Below are 17784 nucleotides of genomic sequence, written 5' to 3'. Positions count from 1 at the left end.
GAGGAAATTTTGGTGAGATTCTCATGGGTTTTGGGGGTGCTGACCTTATTGGTAAATTGGCCCGGGGGTGGCTGTGCAGCTGGCAGCCTTACTGGGTGCCCCCAATGAAAATGATGATGTCATTGGGTCCCTCCTCCCACAGGGCATTTTTGGACGGGGAGGTGTGGGCAGCCAGGGAAGCTGTAGAGCGCTGGAGAAATGTTTCCTGGAAGATGCACGCACCATACCCTTCCTGGGGTTATTAAAGCCTTTCTCTCTCTCTCTCTCCTTGTTTTCTGTCTGTACAGCAAATACTATGAGAAGGAAGCCCTGCTGATGGATCCAGTTGATGGACCAATCCTTGCCTCTTTGCTGGGTAATGTGGCTTTGCTTGCTTCTGCGCTGACACCCTGATGTACTTTGGGGCTGACAAATGTGCTTTTCTGAAGTGCTGTTGAGTGGTAAAACCTGACTGTTTTGGAGCAATACTTTGCTTGTGTTCGAGATGCTGGGAGTGAATTTTCAAGTTATACAGATAAAGTCTTTTAGAGTAGGTACTTGCAGTTGGGCAGGACCAGAGGTAGAAGTGCATGGGGCACAGAGCCAAGGGTGAAACTGCTGCCTGGCTACATTTCAGCAAAAGTCAGAGGTTTCCATGCAAGCAAACAGAATAATTATTGCAGTTCCAGGATACCTTCCAGTGGAGCAGGAACACCTGAGAAGGGGGTGGAGATGGGGTGGGGCATTCGTTGTCTGGAGTGGGAGCATGGTCTGGGGAGAGTCTCAGGTCCCGTGCCCTTGCTCTATATCAGTTGGAGACTCAGGTTTGGGAAACCCTGCTCTAGGCAATAAGAGCCCTCACTCCTCAGTACAGTGGTGCCTCGCAAGACGAAATTAATTCGTTCCGCAAGTCTCTTCGTCTTGCGGTTTTTTCGTCTTGCGATGCACGGTTTCCCATAGGAATGCATTGAAAATCAATTAATGCGTTCCTAGGGAAACCGCCTTCAGACCAGGTCCGGGGACAGTCTGTCCCCGGACCTCTTCTGAAGGCTGGGGGGGGGGGACAAGGGCTTTTCTTCCCACCCCCAGCATTTTAAAAAACCCCGGGACAGCGGAGGACTTCTCCGCTGTCCGGGGCGATTTAAAAGCCCCTGGGAAGGCAGGCAGGGGGGACAAAGACTTTTGCCCCCCGCCAGCCTTCAGAAGAGGTCCTGGACCTCTTCTGAAGGTGGGCGGCGAAAGTCTTTGCTCCCCCCCGCCTTCAAAAGGTGTCCCCGCGGCGGCGGGAGGTGTCCCCTGCCCCCCGCCCGGCTTCGGAGCACCGGGAGAAGCGATCTCCCCGCAGCCCCTTGCTGCAAAAGACGTCCAGGGGAAGCGGGGAAGAAGCGCTTCGCTTCCCGCTGCCCCCGGACCTCTTCTGAAGCAAGGGGCTGGGGGGAGATAGCGATCTCCCTGCAGCCCCTTGCTGCAAAAGACGTCCGGGGGAAGCGGGGAAGAAGCGCTTCGCTTCCCGCTGCCCCCGGACCTCTTCTGAAGCAAGGGGCTGCGGGGAGATCGCTATCTCCCCCCAGCCCCTTGCTTCAGAAGAGGTCCGGGGGCAGCGGGAAGCGAAGCGCTTTGCTTCCCTGCTTCCCCCGGACGTCTTTTGCAGCAAGGGGCTGCAGGGAGATCGCTATCTCCCCGCAGCCCCTTGCTTCAAAAGAGAAGACCCGCTGTCCCTGGGGCAAGCTTCGTTTTGCGAAGCAAGCCCATAGGGAAATTCGTCTTGCGAGGCAACTCGAAAACGAAAAAACCTTTCGTTTTGCGAGTTTTTCGTCTCGCGAGGCGTTCGTCTTGCGGGGTACCACTGTATATCTTATTGTATCAGCTAGGTTTCCCCCTTGGCTGTTTTCTGCTTCCTCTAATGAATGGAGAGAAGAGATGGGGATGCCTTCAGGGAAATGGGGGGGGGCATACCTGCTCCCCAGTGCCCCCAACTGGAACCCTGGAGAAAGTGGGTAGAGAAAAGTTTTTATTCCTCTCTCATAACACTAGAACACGTGGACATCCCTTGAAGATGAATGTGGGAAGATTGAGGAGAGATGCAAGAAAGTCCTTCTTCATGCAGCGTGTGGTTAAACTATAGAACTCCCTCCCACAGGAGGCAGTGATGGCCACCAACTGGGATTGGGCAGATTCATGGAGAGAAGGGCTATCCGTGGCTCCTAGCCGCAATGGCTCTGCTCTGCCTTCACAGCTGGAGGCAGTAAATGCACCTGAATCCCAGTTGCTGGACGCTGCAGGAGGGAGATAGAAGTTGTGCTCAGGCATTGCTTGTGGGTTTCACTTTGGGGCATCTGGCTGAACTCGGTGGGCCACCGGCCGGATTCCGCAGGCTCTCCTTGTGTGCTCATGTTCTTCATTATGGTGTCTCAAGGCTTTGGGTTCTTGCATCAAGGGCATGCTGCACACACTGGTACTCCGACCTTCTGGGATTTTCCTGATTAATTCAGTGCTCTGGAATTTGGTCCAGCTGGGGGGGGGGTCTGTGTGTTTGGGGAGCAGTGGCAAATGGGGGATGGGCGCCTACCAGCTTGCTCTCCTTGTTTCCTCTGCCTGCCCTGCCTATTGCCTCCTTCCACAGTGGGACCTTGTGCACTGGAGTACACCAAGATGAAGACCGCCGACCATTTCTGGACCGACCCCTCGGCTGACGAGCTGGTCCAGCGCCACCGAATCCACAGCTCTCACTGCCGCCAAGACTCGCCCACCAAACGCCCAGCTCTCTGTGTAGGTTTCAGAAGCTTCAGGGAAGCAGCTGGGACTGTGGGGCATGTGTGCACATGCACATGTGAGGTTATTGATGTCTTTGTGTCATGCATGTTGTGGGGAAGGTTCATGACCAACACATTAAAATCATCATTAAAGACAGCACTCTAAAACATTCAAAAGATAAAATCAGCAACCAGCTAAAAACCGATTAAAACATCCATCAACATTCTACATGTCTGGGTAGCCTTGTCTAAACAAAAACATTTTTAGCATGCGCTGAAAAGAGTACGGTGGAGGTGCCTGCCTGATGTCAATAGGCAGGGACTTCCAAAGTGTTCGGGTGCTGCCGTACTAAAATATTGATTCTTACAAAAGCAGAACAAGTATTACGTGGTGCCAGTTGCAGTGCCAGTTCTGCAGATCAAAGTGGTTAAGTGGGTGCATATGGCAGGTAAGGCAACCTAACAGGTAAACTGGTTCCAAGTTGATTTCCTGGCTGGATTCTCCTAGATTCAGAAGAGGCATTCCAGTGGAAGCATGGACGACCGGCTGTCTCTCTCAGCCAGAGACTACGTTGAGTCGCTGCATCAGAACTCCAGAGCCACACTCTTATACGGCAAAAATAATGTCTTGGTGCAGCCGGTGAGTAGAGCAAAGACAGTAGCCTCTCTGGGTCAGAAAGGGGTTGCTTTGAAACCAAATCTAGTAGCCACTAGCAAAGGTGGGAAGCACGATAAATCTTTTACCATGGTCAAATGATCAATGCTGAAACACTGAGCATACATACAGTTATGCTAGCTGTGAGGAGAACTCAGGAAATTTGCAGAATGCTAGCAATTTCTCTCCCCACCCCCAACCATGGAGTGAGTAGAAATCTCTCTTCGTAACCCTCTGGGCTCTGTAATGTCATGGCCCCCCAGTCATAAGAGCTGGAAACTGGCCTCTTAATTTTTTAACAGAGATTTTCAAGATGCAGAACAGACCCCCAGAGGGTGTTTGACCCTTGGCTATAACAGTATAACAATAGCTAGGCTGTCACAGGTTCCCCTGTACACATCTAGCAGATCCTGGAATGGGCATGTCTAGTAGGATTGTGCTGTAAGCCATTCAGCTTGAGTTGACTCCCAGAGTGCGGTCCGGGGGGCACTTTCCCGAAGCTAAGCAGGGCCAGATCTGGTCAGTGCCTGGATGGGAGGCTTGCCTGGCAATGACATTGCTAGGTACTTAAAGAACGGCACATAGGTCAAATTTGCATAAAATCTACATATGTTGAGCTTTGTGTACAGAAGTCCCAGGTTCAATCCCCAGCATCTCCAGGTCCAGCTGGGAGATCCCCTGCCAGTCAGTGTAGACCAGGCTTCCTCAAACTCGGCCCTCCAGATGCTTTTGGCCTACAACTCCCATGATCCCTAGCTAGCAGGGCCAGTGGTCAGGGATGATGGGAATTGTAGTCTCAAAACATCTGGAGGGCCGAGGTTGAGGAAGCCTGGTGTAGACAATACTGAGCTAGATGAACCCAGGGTCACCTGGCAGCAGCTGTTCCATCAGGTGGCAGGAGAGGAGCGGAGAGAAGGGCCAGGGCCGTCTGACCAACCTTGTTGGGTGTGTCCTTCCATGGCATTTTTCTGGCCCAGCTGCCCATTAGAAGAATTCATTGAATTCAAAGTATTGCACTTGGGCAAAAAAAAATGAGAGGCACAAATACAAGATGGGTGACACCTGGCTTGAGAGCAGTACATGTGAAAAGGATCTAGGAGTCTTGGTTGACCACAAACTTGACATGAGCCAACAGTGTGACGCGGCAGCTAAAAAAGCCAATGCAATTCTGGGCTGCATCAATAGGAGTATAGCATCTAGATCAAGGGAAGTAATAGTGCCACTGTATTCTGCTCTGGTCAGACCTTACCTGGAGTACTGTGTCCAGTTCTGGGCACCACAGTTCAAGAAGGACACTTAAAAACTGGAACGTGTCCAGAGGAGGGCAACCAAAATGGTCAAAGGCCTGGAAACGATGCCTTATGAGGAACGGCTAAGGGAGCTGGGCATGTTTAGCCTGGAGAAGAGGAGGTTAAGGGGTGATATGATAGCCATGTTCAAATATATAAAAGGATGTCACATAGAGGAGGGAGAAAGGTTGTTTTCTGCTGCTCCAGAGAAGCGGACACGGAGCAATGGAGCCAAACTACAAGAAAGAAGATTCCACCTAAACATTAGGAAGAACTTCCTGACAGTAAGAGCTGTTCGACAGTGGAATTTGCTGCCAAGGAGTGTGGTGGAGTCTCCTACTTTGGAGGTCTTTAAGCAGAGGCTTGACAACCATATGTCAGGAGTGCTCTGATGGTGTTTCCTGCTTGGCAGGGGGTTGGACTCGATGGCCCTTGTGGTCTCTTCCAATTCTATGATTCTATGATTCTATAAGGCTCTGGGAATCAGGATGGGCTGTAACTCAGTGGCAGAGCATCTGCTTTGCATACAGAAGGTCCCAAGTTCAAATCTCGGTATCTCCAGGCAGGGCTGGGAGAGAAGGACACAGAGGAGTTGCTGCCAGTCAGTGAAGACAGTACTGAGCTACACGGACCAAGGGACTGACTCCGTAGATGGCTGCTTGCTTTGCTAATCCTTTCTTTGCCGTATAGCAGAATAATTAAAGAAAAAGCACCAAATAGATATTTAAATAATAAAATAATTAAAAAGCAAGCAACTCTTCTTCCTGTTCCTCTTTTCTTAGCGGGACGATATGGAATCCATCCCAGGATATTTGTCCCTTCACCAGACTGCTGACGTCATGACTCTCAAGTGGACCCCAAACCAACTGATGAATGGCTCTGTGGGTGATCTGGACTATGAGAAAAGGTGAGCAGCACAGAGAATAGATTATCCTAATTATTTTTATCCTAATAACAGGATAAAAAAGCAGCATAAAAAGAAAGTAAAGTAAGCAGCAACATTATAAGCTCAGTCAGTAGAGCATGAGCATCTCAGGGTTGTGGGCTTGAGCCCCATGTTGGGCAAAAGGGGTTGGACTGGATGACCCTCAGGGTCCCTTCCAACACTTCAGTTCTATGATTCCATGAAAAAGGATAGTCATGTCACCCACTCCAAAAGAAGAAAATTAACAAAAGGCTAGTCCCTGCAGCGGTTAAGTTGCTGCAGCACAGAATTTATCCACGTTGAAAACAATTGATCAGCCTCCCTCAACCTGATGCCTTGCAGATGCTGTGGACAGCAACTCCCATTAGCGCTAGCTGGGGCTGATGGGAGTTGTAGTTGAAAACACCCGGAAGGCACCAGGCTGGGGGAGGCTGCAATGGCTTCGTTTTGACCTGACAGGAGTATTTTGACCTGAAAGGATGTCATATGCTTTGGAGCTTCCTGGCAGATTTAATTAGAGGAGTTTGATACAGATTTCTGTGTAGATCTTGGCAAAAGGAGCCCTGCAGGGGAGCCCAAACCATCTGTGGGCACCTGGAGGAAGGAGGCTGGGCTGCACAGGGGTGGGAGAGCTTTCTTCGCTTCTTAGACAAATTCATCGCTAGGAGAGAGCTATCGATGGCTCCTGGTCACCATGGCTCTACTCTGCCTCCACAGTCAGAGGCAGCTGTGCTTCTGAATCCCAGCTGCTCAAAACTGAAGGTGAGGAGACGACTCTAGTGCACAGGTCCTGCACAGACATCTGGTTGGCCCCTGTGAGAACAGGATGCTGGCTGAGATGGGCCCCTGGCCGGATCCAGCAGGCTTTGCTTATCAGCAGCTGTGCTTGTCCAGATTCCTCCTGACTCCTCCTTCCGCTGGGTGGGGCTCCGTATTCTGGCCTCAAGCACGTTGTCCCAGCTGCTGCATTTCCCCAAAGGTCAAGGGAAAAACGCCTGCTTTCCTGTGTTTGCTTTTGCAAGATCTCAGGGAGCATGGCTGTACTTTTTAAGCTTGGGCAAAGAGAAGCGAAAGGCAAATGAAACCCCAAAAGGTTCAGTCACCGCCTTTTGAAGAAGGATCTGAAGGGTCGGAGCTTGTCCTGCCCACTCAGGCTCCTCCATTTAAAGCACTACAGTGGCACCTCGGGTTAAGTACTTAATTCGTTCCGGAGGTCCGTTCTTAACCTGAAACTGTTCTTAACCTGAAGCACCACTTTAGCTAATGGGCCTCCTGCTGCCGCCGTGCTGCTGGAGCACGATTTCTGTTCTTATCCGGAAGCAAAGTTCTTAACCTGAAGCACTATTTCTGGGTTAGCCAGAATGTGTAACCTGAAGCGTATGTAACCTGAAGCGTATGTAACCCGAGGTACCACTGTACAACTCCACTTAAAAGATTCATGGCGTACCCCCAAAGAATTCTGGGAAGTGTAGTTTGGGAAGGGTGCTGAGAGTTTCAGAGGGACTTTCCTGCTTGGCAGGGGGTTGGACTCGATGGCCCTTGTGGTCTCTTCCAACTCTATGATTCTATGATTCTATGATTCTATGATTCCTCTTCCCCTCCCAGAGTTACAATTTTCAGAGTGGCTTAACAGTCAATCCCTTTTCAGCAGAAACTGAAAGAGGAATGTGGGGTGTCTGTCTCCTAATATCTCTCAGGGGCCTTAACATTTGGAATAATTGTGTGAATGAGGATTCTAACATTTAAGTCACTTAAACGTTTCAATAAAGCTGAAACGCAACAAACAGCAATTCAGGTTTTATGCAGATTTCTATTCACTGTGATTTAACACTCAAGAGCACGTTTCACGGAGCAGAGGAAGAAAGAGCACTCGGATACAGAGCTTTCAAGTGCGAATCATGCCTGGGAAGGGAGGAGGAAAAGGTGAATAAGTCCTTAGTTGTGCTCGTCAAGGGTTAGGAGGAGAGGAGGGCTGCCCAGTGTCAGAGCCAGTGCACCCTCTGCTGGGGTTGAGGCAGAATGGCCGGCACTCCTCATACTGCTTTGTGCCAGTTGTCAGCAGGGATTTTCTGAGCGAAAGCCTGGACCTTCCGCCAAAGCCAAACACACACACACAAAGAGAGAGAGAGAGAGAAAGTGCCATCCTTGCTCATGTTGCTTGTCAACCTCCCCCCCCCACTCCTTCTGCTCCCTGGCCGCCACCCTCCTCCCCATTGGGCAGGTGCTGCCTAGCTAGCCTGTAAGTTTGTCATCACACTCTTTTTCACAGTGCTACCTACTGGTGGTTGCGTGAACTGCAGAGCATGACAACAGCCTTAGATGGCTATGTATACAGTGGTACCTTGGGTTACAGATGCTTCAGGTTACAGACGCTTCAGGTTACAGACTCCGCTAACCCATAAATATTACCTCGGGTTAAGAACTTTGCCTCAGATAAAAATTTTGAAGAGAGGGAAAGGATTTGCTGAAATGGATAATTGACTTAGAATACAAAAAAGGGAGGTGTGAGGAGGTCAGGGAAACAAGCAAATGAAAGATAAGTTATGGGCAGGCTCAATTTGTTTTTTTGTTTTTTGTTTTTAATTGTTTCTATTTTTCTGTTTTTTTATTGTGATGTGTTGTTTTGCTATTGTTTAATTTGGTGTTTTTTCTTTTGCCTTTTTGTAAACTTAAAACCTTAATAAATACTATTTAAAAAATAAAAAAAGAACTTTGCCTCAGGATGAGAACAGAAATCGCGCAGCCGCAGAGATTAACCTCAGGTTAAGAACAGTTTCAGGTTAAGAACGGACCTCCGGAACGAATTAAGTTCTTAACCCGAGGTACCACTGTATAAGAAGATATATCTAGATAATGGTCAATGGTGGTGTCTTAACAGGTTTAGAATCATAGAATTGTAGTGTTCGAAGGGACCACGAGGGTCATCTAGTCCAACCCCCTGCAATGCAGGGATCTTTCGCCCAATGTGGTGCTTGAACCCACAACCCTGAGATTAAGAGTCTCCTGCTCCACAGACTGAGTTATCCCAGGTTTCCTGCTGAAATGTAATTATGCAGAGTTGCATCAGCCATACTGGTAGCTTAAATGATCGCTTCAGCTGCCAATCAGCAATGCTGCCATCATCTCTACAGGTGAGCTAAATTTTCATAACCAGCTCTTGCAGTTTCAGTGGTCCAACAGGTGGGAGCCAGTCTGAAAGATGACACATCAATTGCATGTTAACTCAGAACTTCAATATTATTCACTAAATTGGTACAAAAACTGGTAGCATAGATGTAGTGAAAATTGCAGCTTCATTTTTTAAAGTGAGAGAACTCACTGTGGAAGGATTTTCTAATATTGTGGAACTTACTGCCACAGAATTTGGGATGGGTCTCTTTTTTCGTTGAGCATTTGCCAGGAGTGTAGTTTTGCTTATTCCCACTCCATTTTCTTCCTGTTAGAGGTGGATGTGGGGCTGACCCTTCAGGGAGTTTTCTGAGGGTGACCCCGATGGGCTTTGTTCTTCCCTCTCACAGCATCTACTGGGACTACGCCATGACCATCCGCCTGGAGGACATTGTCTACCTCCACTGCCACCAGCAAGGTAAGAGAGGGGCTGGTTCCACTACAGAATCTGCTTTGGTCGCCCTGTCTGGTGGTCAGTCCAGTTTGGGCTCTGGCTCCACCCACGACTGACCTGGAGGGGAGGCAGGAGAGAAGCACCCCATTCTCTGGAAAGAGAGTAGAAGCTTCTCCACATCAAAACCAGAAACCTGTTGTATGTACGAGGGGATTTAAAGGGTGCACGAGGGGTGCATTGTCGACATTAAGCAGAGGTGTGGGTGGCCCTAGGCCATTTGGGGGTGGGGGCAACAAAATGCTTCTGGCTCCCCCTGGAGGCCAGTGGGGTTTCTTTGGACAGAATCTGGTTCTCACCTCTTCCCTCTTTTCCGTCTCTCTCCCCTCACCCGCTTTCTCTTGCCAATAGTAGACAGTGGGGGCACAGTTGTCCTGGTAAGCCAAGACGGCATCCAGCGCCCACCACTGCGATTCCCCAAAGGTGGGCACCTCCTGCAGTTCCTCTCCTGCCTAGAAAATGGGCTCCTGCCCCATGGCCAGCTGGACCCCCCTCTCTGGTCACAGAGGGGGAAGGTAAGGCTGGCTGCAGCCTGGGGGGTGAGGGTGGCCTCTCATGGGTTGGCCTCTCACAGCTCGGGACTGGTAATCTCCACTCAAGAATGACTTTGTAGAGCTGGAAAAGGACAACTGAGGTGATCAAGGGGGTTGGAGAACCCTCCTACAAGGAAAGGCTGCAGGGCTTTGGACATTATAGTTTAGAGAAAAGGCAAATCATGGCTTATCCACACCCTTTTGCCCTGATCTTTGCAGCCACAGTCCACACTTAAAAGCTCCATGTCCAAACATTTCTTCTTCTTTCTTTGGCTCCAAGCTGTCCCCACAAAAACCCATTCTTTAAAGCTCGATCGGAGCAAACGTCAATTTGGGTTTTCTGCCGAATGACATTTGCTCTGATTGAGCTTCAAAGAATGGGGTTTTGTGGGAAAAGCTCTGAGCAAAAAAAGCACAACCCCAACCCCTGCTCAGACCTGGAGCTTTTAAGTGCAGTCTGTGCCTGGAGACAGTGGAGGAAAGGCAAATGTGCATAAGGCCTAAGAGGAAACCGGATGGAAGTTTATGAAGTCATGCATGGCATGGAGAAAGTGGAGAGGGAAATGTTTTTCTCCTTCATAGAATCATAGAGTTGGAAGAGACCACAAGGGCCATCGAGTCCAACCCCCTGCCTCCTTCTGTCATTACATTAGAACTCATGGGCATCCAATGAAGTTGAAGATTTTAAGGCAACAGAAAGGCCTTCTTCACATAGTAAAACTCTGGAACTCCCTCCCACAGGAGGCAGTAATGGCTTTAAAAGAGGACTAGACAAATTCATAGAGGACGAGAGGCCTATCCATGGCTACTGGCTAAGATGGCTGCACTCTGCCTACAAGGTCAGAGGCAGCAGTGCTTCTGGATGCCAGTTGCTGGAAACCACTGGAAGGGAGAGGACTCTTGCGTTTGATTCCTGCTTGTGGGCTTGGCAGAAGAGGCACCTGGTTGGCCACTCTCAGGGCAGGAGCTGGACCAGGTGGGCCTCACTGGATGGATCCAGCAGGCTCTTCTGATGTTCTTATGAGCTGTTCATGGGCTCTGGAAGTGGCAGGTGCAAGAAGGGCTTTGTGGGTCTTCTGTTCTTCTGCTTTGCTTTTAGAGGGGTTGAGGAAGGTATAGGCCTCAGGAGCCCATCGAGGGCACCTGCTGGAGCTCCTGCTTTGCAAGGGGAAGCCCCTCGGCTCAGGCCCCAGTGGCATCTCCAGGGAGGGCTGAGCATGAGGCTCTGGGTGTATTCTATCTGGAGTCAAATCGTGTGATTCTAATCCTGCATATAGGTTTTAAAAAATATTAATATTCTTCTGAATATCAGTACTGTAGCTAGAAATCACAGGAGGAGAACGTGATCTTGTGCATGGGTCCTGCTTGTGGGTTTCCCATTGGAGCATCTGGTTGGCACTGTGAGAACAGGATTCTGGACTGGACAGGCACTGGCCTGATCCAGAGGCTCTTCTGATGTTCTTTCCGAAATGAACCCTTGTCGTGAAATATTGTTTTAATCAAATTTAAAAACTGAACGAAGAAAATCAGACTTGAAAAGCAACGAGGGAAAGCTGTGCTAGGGAGGGAAACCTCTGTGATAAGGGGAGACTGTTCTCACCCCCACCCCTTCTCCCCCATGGAAATGTGAGCTTGGCCTTAGGCATTCAGGAAGTTGTGTTAGATTGAGTCAAATAGTAGATCTATCAAGTTTCGTACTGGTTTCACAGACTGGCAGTGGTTCTCCACAGTTTCAGATGGGATAGTTCCTCACATTGGATGGGAATGCTATGGAAGTCTGAGCCTGGGACTGAGCCTGCTCTGGCCCTGGCTTGGTCGTTGTTCTGCACTAAATGAGGCAGCCACATTTCTGAAGATCTTTGTTTCCTCCAAGTCTGGTCCTGACTGAAAGGATGCTGGAATCAACAAGGCAGACCCACATGACCTGAAGGTGCTGCTGTGCAATGCCCGGTCAATGATCCACAAGACCACCGCCATGCATGACTTGATTGTGGATGGAGAAATGAGGTTGGATGAGGCAGATGGGTCTGTTCTTGCCGCTGCTTGTCCACCAGGTTTCTCTTACGCACAGCAGCCCAGGTTATTTGGGTGGGGGGGGGGGTTGCAGTGATCTTTAGAAAGTCATTAGCCTGCACCAGGCGTCCTATTGGGACGCCAGTTTTCTGAGTGCATGTTCTGGAGCTTGGGCAATAGAGGCAGTGCAGGATTCCTATTACTGTACTAACTTCCCTACTGCATCAAGGATTCCCTGCCTGAGCTGCTTCAGGTTGTGGTGGATGTTCTCCTGAAGAAACCTAGTTTGGTTGTCCTAGGGGATTTTAACACCCATGCTGACATAACCTTACAAGGAACCGCTTGGGACTTTGTGGAACGCATGGCCTCCATGGGGCCGTCCCTGAATAAGTTTGGCCCAACTCATAGCCACGGACATGCCTTAGACCTGGTGTTCACTGAAACAAAAGAAGTGCCATGGTCAGATCACTTGGTGCAACTGGACTTCTCTGCGACCCTTCCCCTCTGCAGGGAGGTGGGACCGATTCAGATGGTCCGCCCCCACCACTTAATGAATCCAGATAGTTTCCAGGGAGTGGTAGGGGATGTTTTATCCCATGTTGATGGCCTTTCAGCTGATTCCTTGGTGGCCCGCTGGAATGTGGAGTTAACCAGGGCTATCGACTGTCTGGATCCGAAGCGCCCTCTCCGATTGCATGGAGCCTGGACAACCCCATGGTTTTCCCCGGAGCTGAGGGCGATGAAACAATCGCTGAGATGGCTAGAGCACCAGTGGCAGAAAACTCATTCTGAATCTGACCAGACACGGGTTACAGCTCAACGTCGAGCCTACCAAGTGGCGATAGCAATGGCGAAGAGAACCTTCACCACCTCTATTGCATCTGCAGAAAACAGCAGCAGGAGACTCTTTCAGGTGGTTCACAATCTAATGGAACCACCTTCACCATCGGGGCCTGGTGACAACCCAAATATCTTCTGCAATGATTTTGCAAAGTCTTTTGCAGATTAAAGTCACTCAGACTCCACCGTGGGAGCAGGGCCAGGGCGGGAGAGTGCTAGAGTCCTGTCTAGACAAGTTACATAGGATCAGTTCCAATCTGTTACCTCTGAGGATGTGGACAAGTGAAACTGACCAAACTGAGGCTGCTTGGACAAGTGAAACTGACCAAAACATCCTCAGTCGCACTGGTCAAGGATCTCCAGTGTGCCGGGGATTGAGGTGATAGCTGTTTCATAGTTCTGCTGGATCTCTCAGTAGCTTTGATACCATCGAACCATGACATCCTTCTGGACCATCTAGATCAGTGTTTCCCAACCTTGGGCCTCCAGCTGTTTTTGAACTACAATTCCCACCATCCCTGATCTTGCTAGCTAGGGATGATGGGAGTTGTAGTCCAAAAACAGCTGGAGGCCCAAGGTTGGGAAACACTGATCTAGAGGAGCTGGGGGCACTGTCATACAGTGGTTCCACTCCTGGGTTGTGTCCAGAAAGTGGTGTTGGGGGATGAGTGTTCAGACCCCTGGGCTCTCACTTGTGGGGTGCCTCAGGGTTCTGTTCTCTCTCCCATGCTCTTATAGAAGCCACTGGGAGAGATCATCAGGGGGGTTGGGTTGAGTGTTCATCAGTATGCGGATGATACCCAGCTCTATCTCTCTTTTCATTCAGAACCAATGAAGGCAGTGAAGGTCCTGTGTGAGTGTCTGGAGGCAGTTGGAGGATGGATGGCGGCTAATGGATTGAGGTTGAATCCTGACAAGACAGAAGTACTGTTTTTAGGGGACAGGGGACGGGCAGGTGTGGGGGACTTCCCGATCCTGAATGGGGTAACTGTGCCCCTGAAGGACCAGGTGTGCAGCCTGGGAGTCATTTTGGACTTGCAGCTGTCCATGGAGGCGCAGGTCAATTCTGTGTCCAGGGCAGCTGTTTACCAGCTTCATCTAGTACGCAGGCTGAGACCCTACCTGCCCACAGACTGTCTCACCATAGTGGTGCATGCTCTAGTTATCTCCCGCTTGGACTACTGCAATGCACTCTATGTGGGGCTACCTTTGAAGGGACCTGGAAATTACAACTAATCCAGAATGCGGCAGCTAGACTGGTGACTGGGAGTGGCACCGAGACCATATAAAGCAGGCTTCTTCAACCTTGGCCCTCCAGATGTTTTGAGACTACAATTCCCATCATCCCTAGCAAGGTATCATGGGAGTTGCAGGCCAAAAACATCTGGAGGGCTGAGGTTGAGGAAGCCTGATATAAAGGACCTTCATTGGCTCCCAGTGCGTTTCTGAGCACAGTTCAAAGTGTTGGTACTGACCTTTAAAGCCCTAAACTGCCTCAGCCCTACATACCTGAAGGAGCTTTTTCGTTCCCATCGTTTAGTCCCGGACACTGAGATCCTCCTCCAAGGGTCTTCTGCTGGTTCCCTCACTGTGAGAAGCGAGGTTACAGGGAACCAGGCACAGGGCCTTCTCAGTAGTGGCACCCTCCCTGTGGAACACCCTCCCTTCAGATGTCAAGGAAATAAACAACTATCTGACTTTTAGAAGAAATCTGAAGGCAACTCTGTTCAGGGAAGTTTTAAATGTTTGATGTTATAGTATGTTCTGATATATGCTGTGAGCCGCCCAGAGTGGCTGGGGAAACCCAGCCAGATGGGTGGGGTATAAATAATAAAATTATTATTATTAATAATAATTTTGTTTGACTCCTCAAAGGGGAAGGTGTTTCCAAAGCTGAAGAAGCGAAGCCCCCAGGGGTCCTCGGAGTCAGCATCAGACAAGGAGGAGGAGGAGGCAACCGATTATGTTTTCCGGATCCTCTATCCTAGCCTTCAGTCAGAGTTTGGTAAGGTTGCTCGCCTGGTAGAAACTGAGAAAGCTGACATGGTTATCTTAAATAAGATTTTTTTTCCACCTTAGGCTAACTTTTAATTTTGCTACATGTTATAAACATATAGGAGTGTATTCCATTCATATTTCATAAGCCATATTTATTATGCCATTGTAGCCTGCCTTCCATGCCCTGAGGAATACCAAGGAATGCTCAGAGGTGTGCATGATCCAGTTTGGATACATTAAAATTCGGCACCAAGGAATGTTCATGTCCACCACCAGTATAAATTATGGAAATTTGCTTACTTTGTGTCAGGCATGGAGAGTCCTCCCCTCCCTTCGGTAACTTCACAGCTCTCCACAAGGAAGGCAGTTGGCTAGTCTAATCCTCTTTCCGGCTTCCGCAGCATTTTTGGCGCCAACGGGAAGTTCCTCCCTCTGACTCCTTTGTTCCCTGATACGTTTGGACCTCCAAGTCTGAGGGGAGGTCCCTCACGCTTTCAAGTGACGAGACAACTAGCTGCCCCCTCCCTTCTGGTTCTGTCGTCATTATCTCGTAACTGAGTAACTCCCCCAAGCTGTTCAGTTTCTGCCTGTCTCCGCTTCTGAACACGCTGTGGACAAGGGGGGCGACTCTTCCCCCTCCAGCTCTCCATCGGAGAGAAGCTGGTCTGCCATAGAATGCATTCCCCAGTCCTCGTCTTCAGGCCATTCCCTGACACTTTGCATAATGTATTATACAGTCCTTACCATGCTTTTTAACATCTACATGAAGCCGCTGGGAGATCATCAGGGGGTTTGGGCTGGGTGTCCATCAATATGCAGATGATACCCAGCTCTACCTCCCTTTCAAATCAGAACCAGTGAAGGCAGTGAAGGTCCTGTGTGAGTGTCTGGAGGGGGTTGGAGGATGGATGGCGGCTAATGGATTGAGGTTGAATCCTGACAAGACGGAAGTACTGTTCTTGGGGGACGAGGGACAGGTGGGTGTGGGGGACTCCCTGGTCCTGAATGGGGTAACTGTGCCCCTGAAGGACCAGGTGCGCAGCCTGGGAGTTATTTTGGACTCACAGCTGTCTATGGAGGTGCAGGTCAATTCTGTGTCCAGGGCAGATGTTTACCAACTCCATCTGGTATGCAGGCCGAGACCCTATCTGCCTGCAGACTGTCTCACCAGAGTGGTGCATGCTCTAGTTATCTCACGCTTGGACTACTGCAACGCGCTCTACATGGGGCTACCTTTGAAGGTGACCCAGAAACTACAACTAATCCAAAATGCAGCAGCTAGACTGGTGACTGGGGGCGGCCAAGACCATATAACACCGGTCCTGAAAGACCTACTGGTACATTGGTTCCCAGTACGTTTCCGAGCACAATTCAAAGTGTTGGTGCTGATCTTTAAAGCCCCAAATGGCCTCAGCCCAGTATACCTGAAGGAGCGTCTCCACTCCCATCATTCTGCCCGGACACTGAGATTCAGCGCCAAGGGCCTTCTGGCGGTTCCCTCATTGCGAGAAGCCAAGTTACAGGGAACCAGGCAGAGGGCCTTCTCGGTAGTGGCACCCGCCCTGTGGAACGCCCTCCCACCAGATGTCAAAGAGAAAAACACTACCTGACATTTAGAAGACATCTGAAGGCAGACCTGTTCAGGGAAGTTTTTAATGTGTGACATTTTAATGTATTTTTAATCTTTGTTGGAAGCTGCCCAGAATGGCTTGGGAAACCCAGGCAGATGGGCGGGGTACAAATAATAAATTACTATTACTACTATTACTATTACTATTACTGATTTGCATATTTTATTCATGGTTTGCTCACTCGGAGCTGTGTAAGGCGCTAGCGTCCCAGCCAGTCTCTGGCTTCTGAAGTTTCAGCCAGTGTTGCCCACACTTTGGGAGCTTGCTTTCATAAGGATTAGAAATCTGTACTTGTATTTAAATATATTAATAAATGAAAGCTGGGGAAACTGAATCCTCCATCAAACATCAAAGGGTGCGTATTTGCTCTGCTCTCTCTAGATGTTGACTGACTCCCAACTCCTATCGTGTTAGTGATCTTAATTATTGTTCCAACCTTTTCATCCAAGGAGCTCAAGTTGGCATACATAATTCTCCTCCCTGTTTTATCCTCACAACACCCCTGGGAGGTAGGTTAGGCTGAGAGGCAGTGACTGGCACCCAAGGCCACTCATTGAACTTCATGGCTGAGTGAGGATTTGAATCCTTTTCTCCCAAGTCCTAAGCCCAACACTCTAACCACTAGGCCACACTGGCTCTCTTTTGCTTTCCCATAGGGGGATTTCTGGCCAATGATGGATTTTTCTACTATTCCTAAAATCGTAGAGTTGGAACCAACCCTCAGCAATGTGGGAATCACAGCTAGTGAGTTCCTAGTGTGTTTTTCCTTTTTCCAGGCTTGAGGAAGCGGCATGGACTGTGCCCGCCTTCATGTTTTGCCTTTTCTCTCCCTTCCTCTTTAGTGGTTGTTAACCACCCTTCTTGCCTTCCCTCCACCTCTACTGCCGCTGGGAAAGAAAAGGCCTGGATGCGTCGGACCTCTGGCAGAGTGGTGGTGATGCCCAAATGGTCTCTGAGTCTTCCTGAGGCAACGGCTCCCCTTCTGGTCAAGTTGGGGTCCAGCCCACACCTGTGTAATGTTGTTGTTGGCACATGGAGGGTGCTTCTTGCTTTTGGCTTGGCAGCTGGGGCAGATGCTGGCATTTATGAATCTGGGCAGGGCAGGCAGCTGGGATCCTCCTCTTCCCCACCTTTTTCCTTGGCTCATTCCCTTGGGCTGCTTTGCCTGGAGGCACACAAGCAGAAGAAGCAAGTTCATTTAATTCATAACATTTATATACACTGTGGTTGTAAGGGAAAAAAAGTGGTTTACAAGAAGAATAAAACAATAAAATTATTTTTTTAAAACCCTATGTAAAACATTTTTTAAAAATTAACGTTAATGAGCTAAAAACAGATTTAAGCATACATCAGTTGTCTGCATGTCTGGACAGGATTGTCTAAATTTTTTTTTAGCAGGTACCGAAAAGGGTACAGCAATTCCACCTGCCTGATGTCAACAGGCAAGGAGTTCCAAAGTGTGCAGGTGCTGCCAAACTAAAACATTGCTTTCTTACAAATGCAGAACAGTATTATGTGGCACCTGTAAGAGTGACTGTGATTAGGGCTG

The 17784-nt window shown here is 49.4% G+C and overlaps 1 protein-coding gene across 1 annotated transcript in view; it reads left to right on the top strand.

The window, feature by feature from the left end:
• Window positions 1-17784, top strand: part of SGSM1 (small G protein signaling modulator 1) — a 78852-nt gene that overhangs the window by 31826 nt on the left and 29242 nt on the right. Inside the window, exons 5-12 of the mRNA XM_081168493.1 lie at window positions 288-355; window positions 2603-2748; window positions 3241-3372; window positions 5459-5583; window positions 9120-9187; window positions 9572-9735; window positions 14482-14611; window positions 17078-17248. Coding sequence (XP_081024619.1) covers window positions 288-355; window positions 2603-2748; window positions 3241-3372; window positions 5459-5583; window positions 9120-9187; window positions 9572-9735; window positions 14482-14611; window positions 17078-17248 — 1004 coding nt within the window. The remainder of the gene's footprint in view (window positions 1-287; window positions 356-2602; window positions 2749-3240; window positions 3373-5458; window positions 5584-9119; window positions 9188-9571; window positions 9736-14481; window positions 14612-17077; window positions 17249-17784) is intronic.

This window comes from Podarcis bocagei, assembly GCF_964188305.1.
Source record: "Podarcis bocagei genome assembly, chromosome: 13".
Taxonomy (NCBI): domain Eukaryota; kingdom Metazoa; phylum Chordata; class Lepidosauria; order Squamata; family Lacertidae; genus Podarcis; species Podarcis bocagei.
This window is presented reverse-complemented; position numbering and strand designations above follow the sequence as displayed.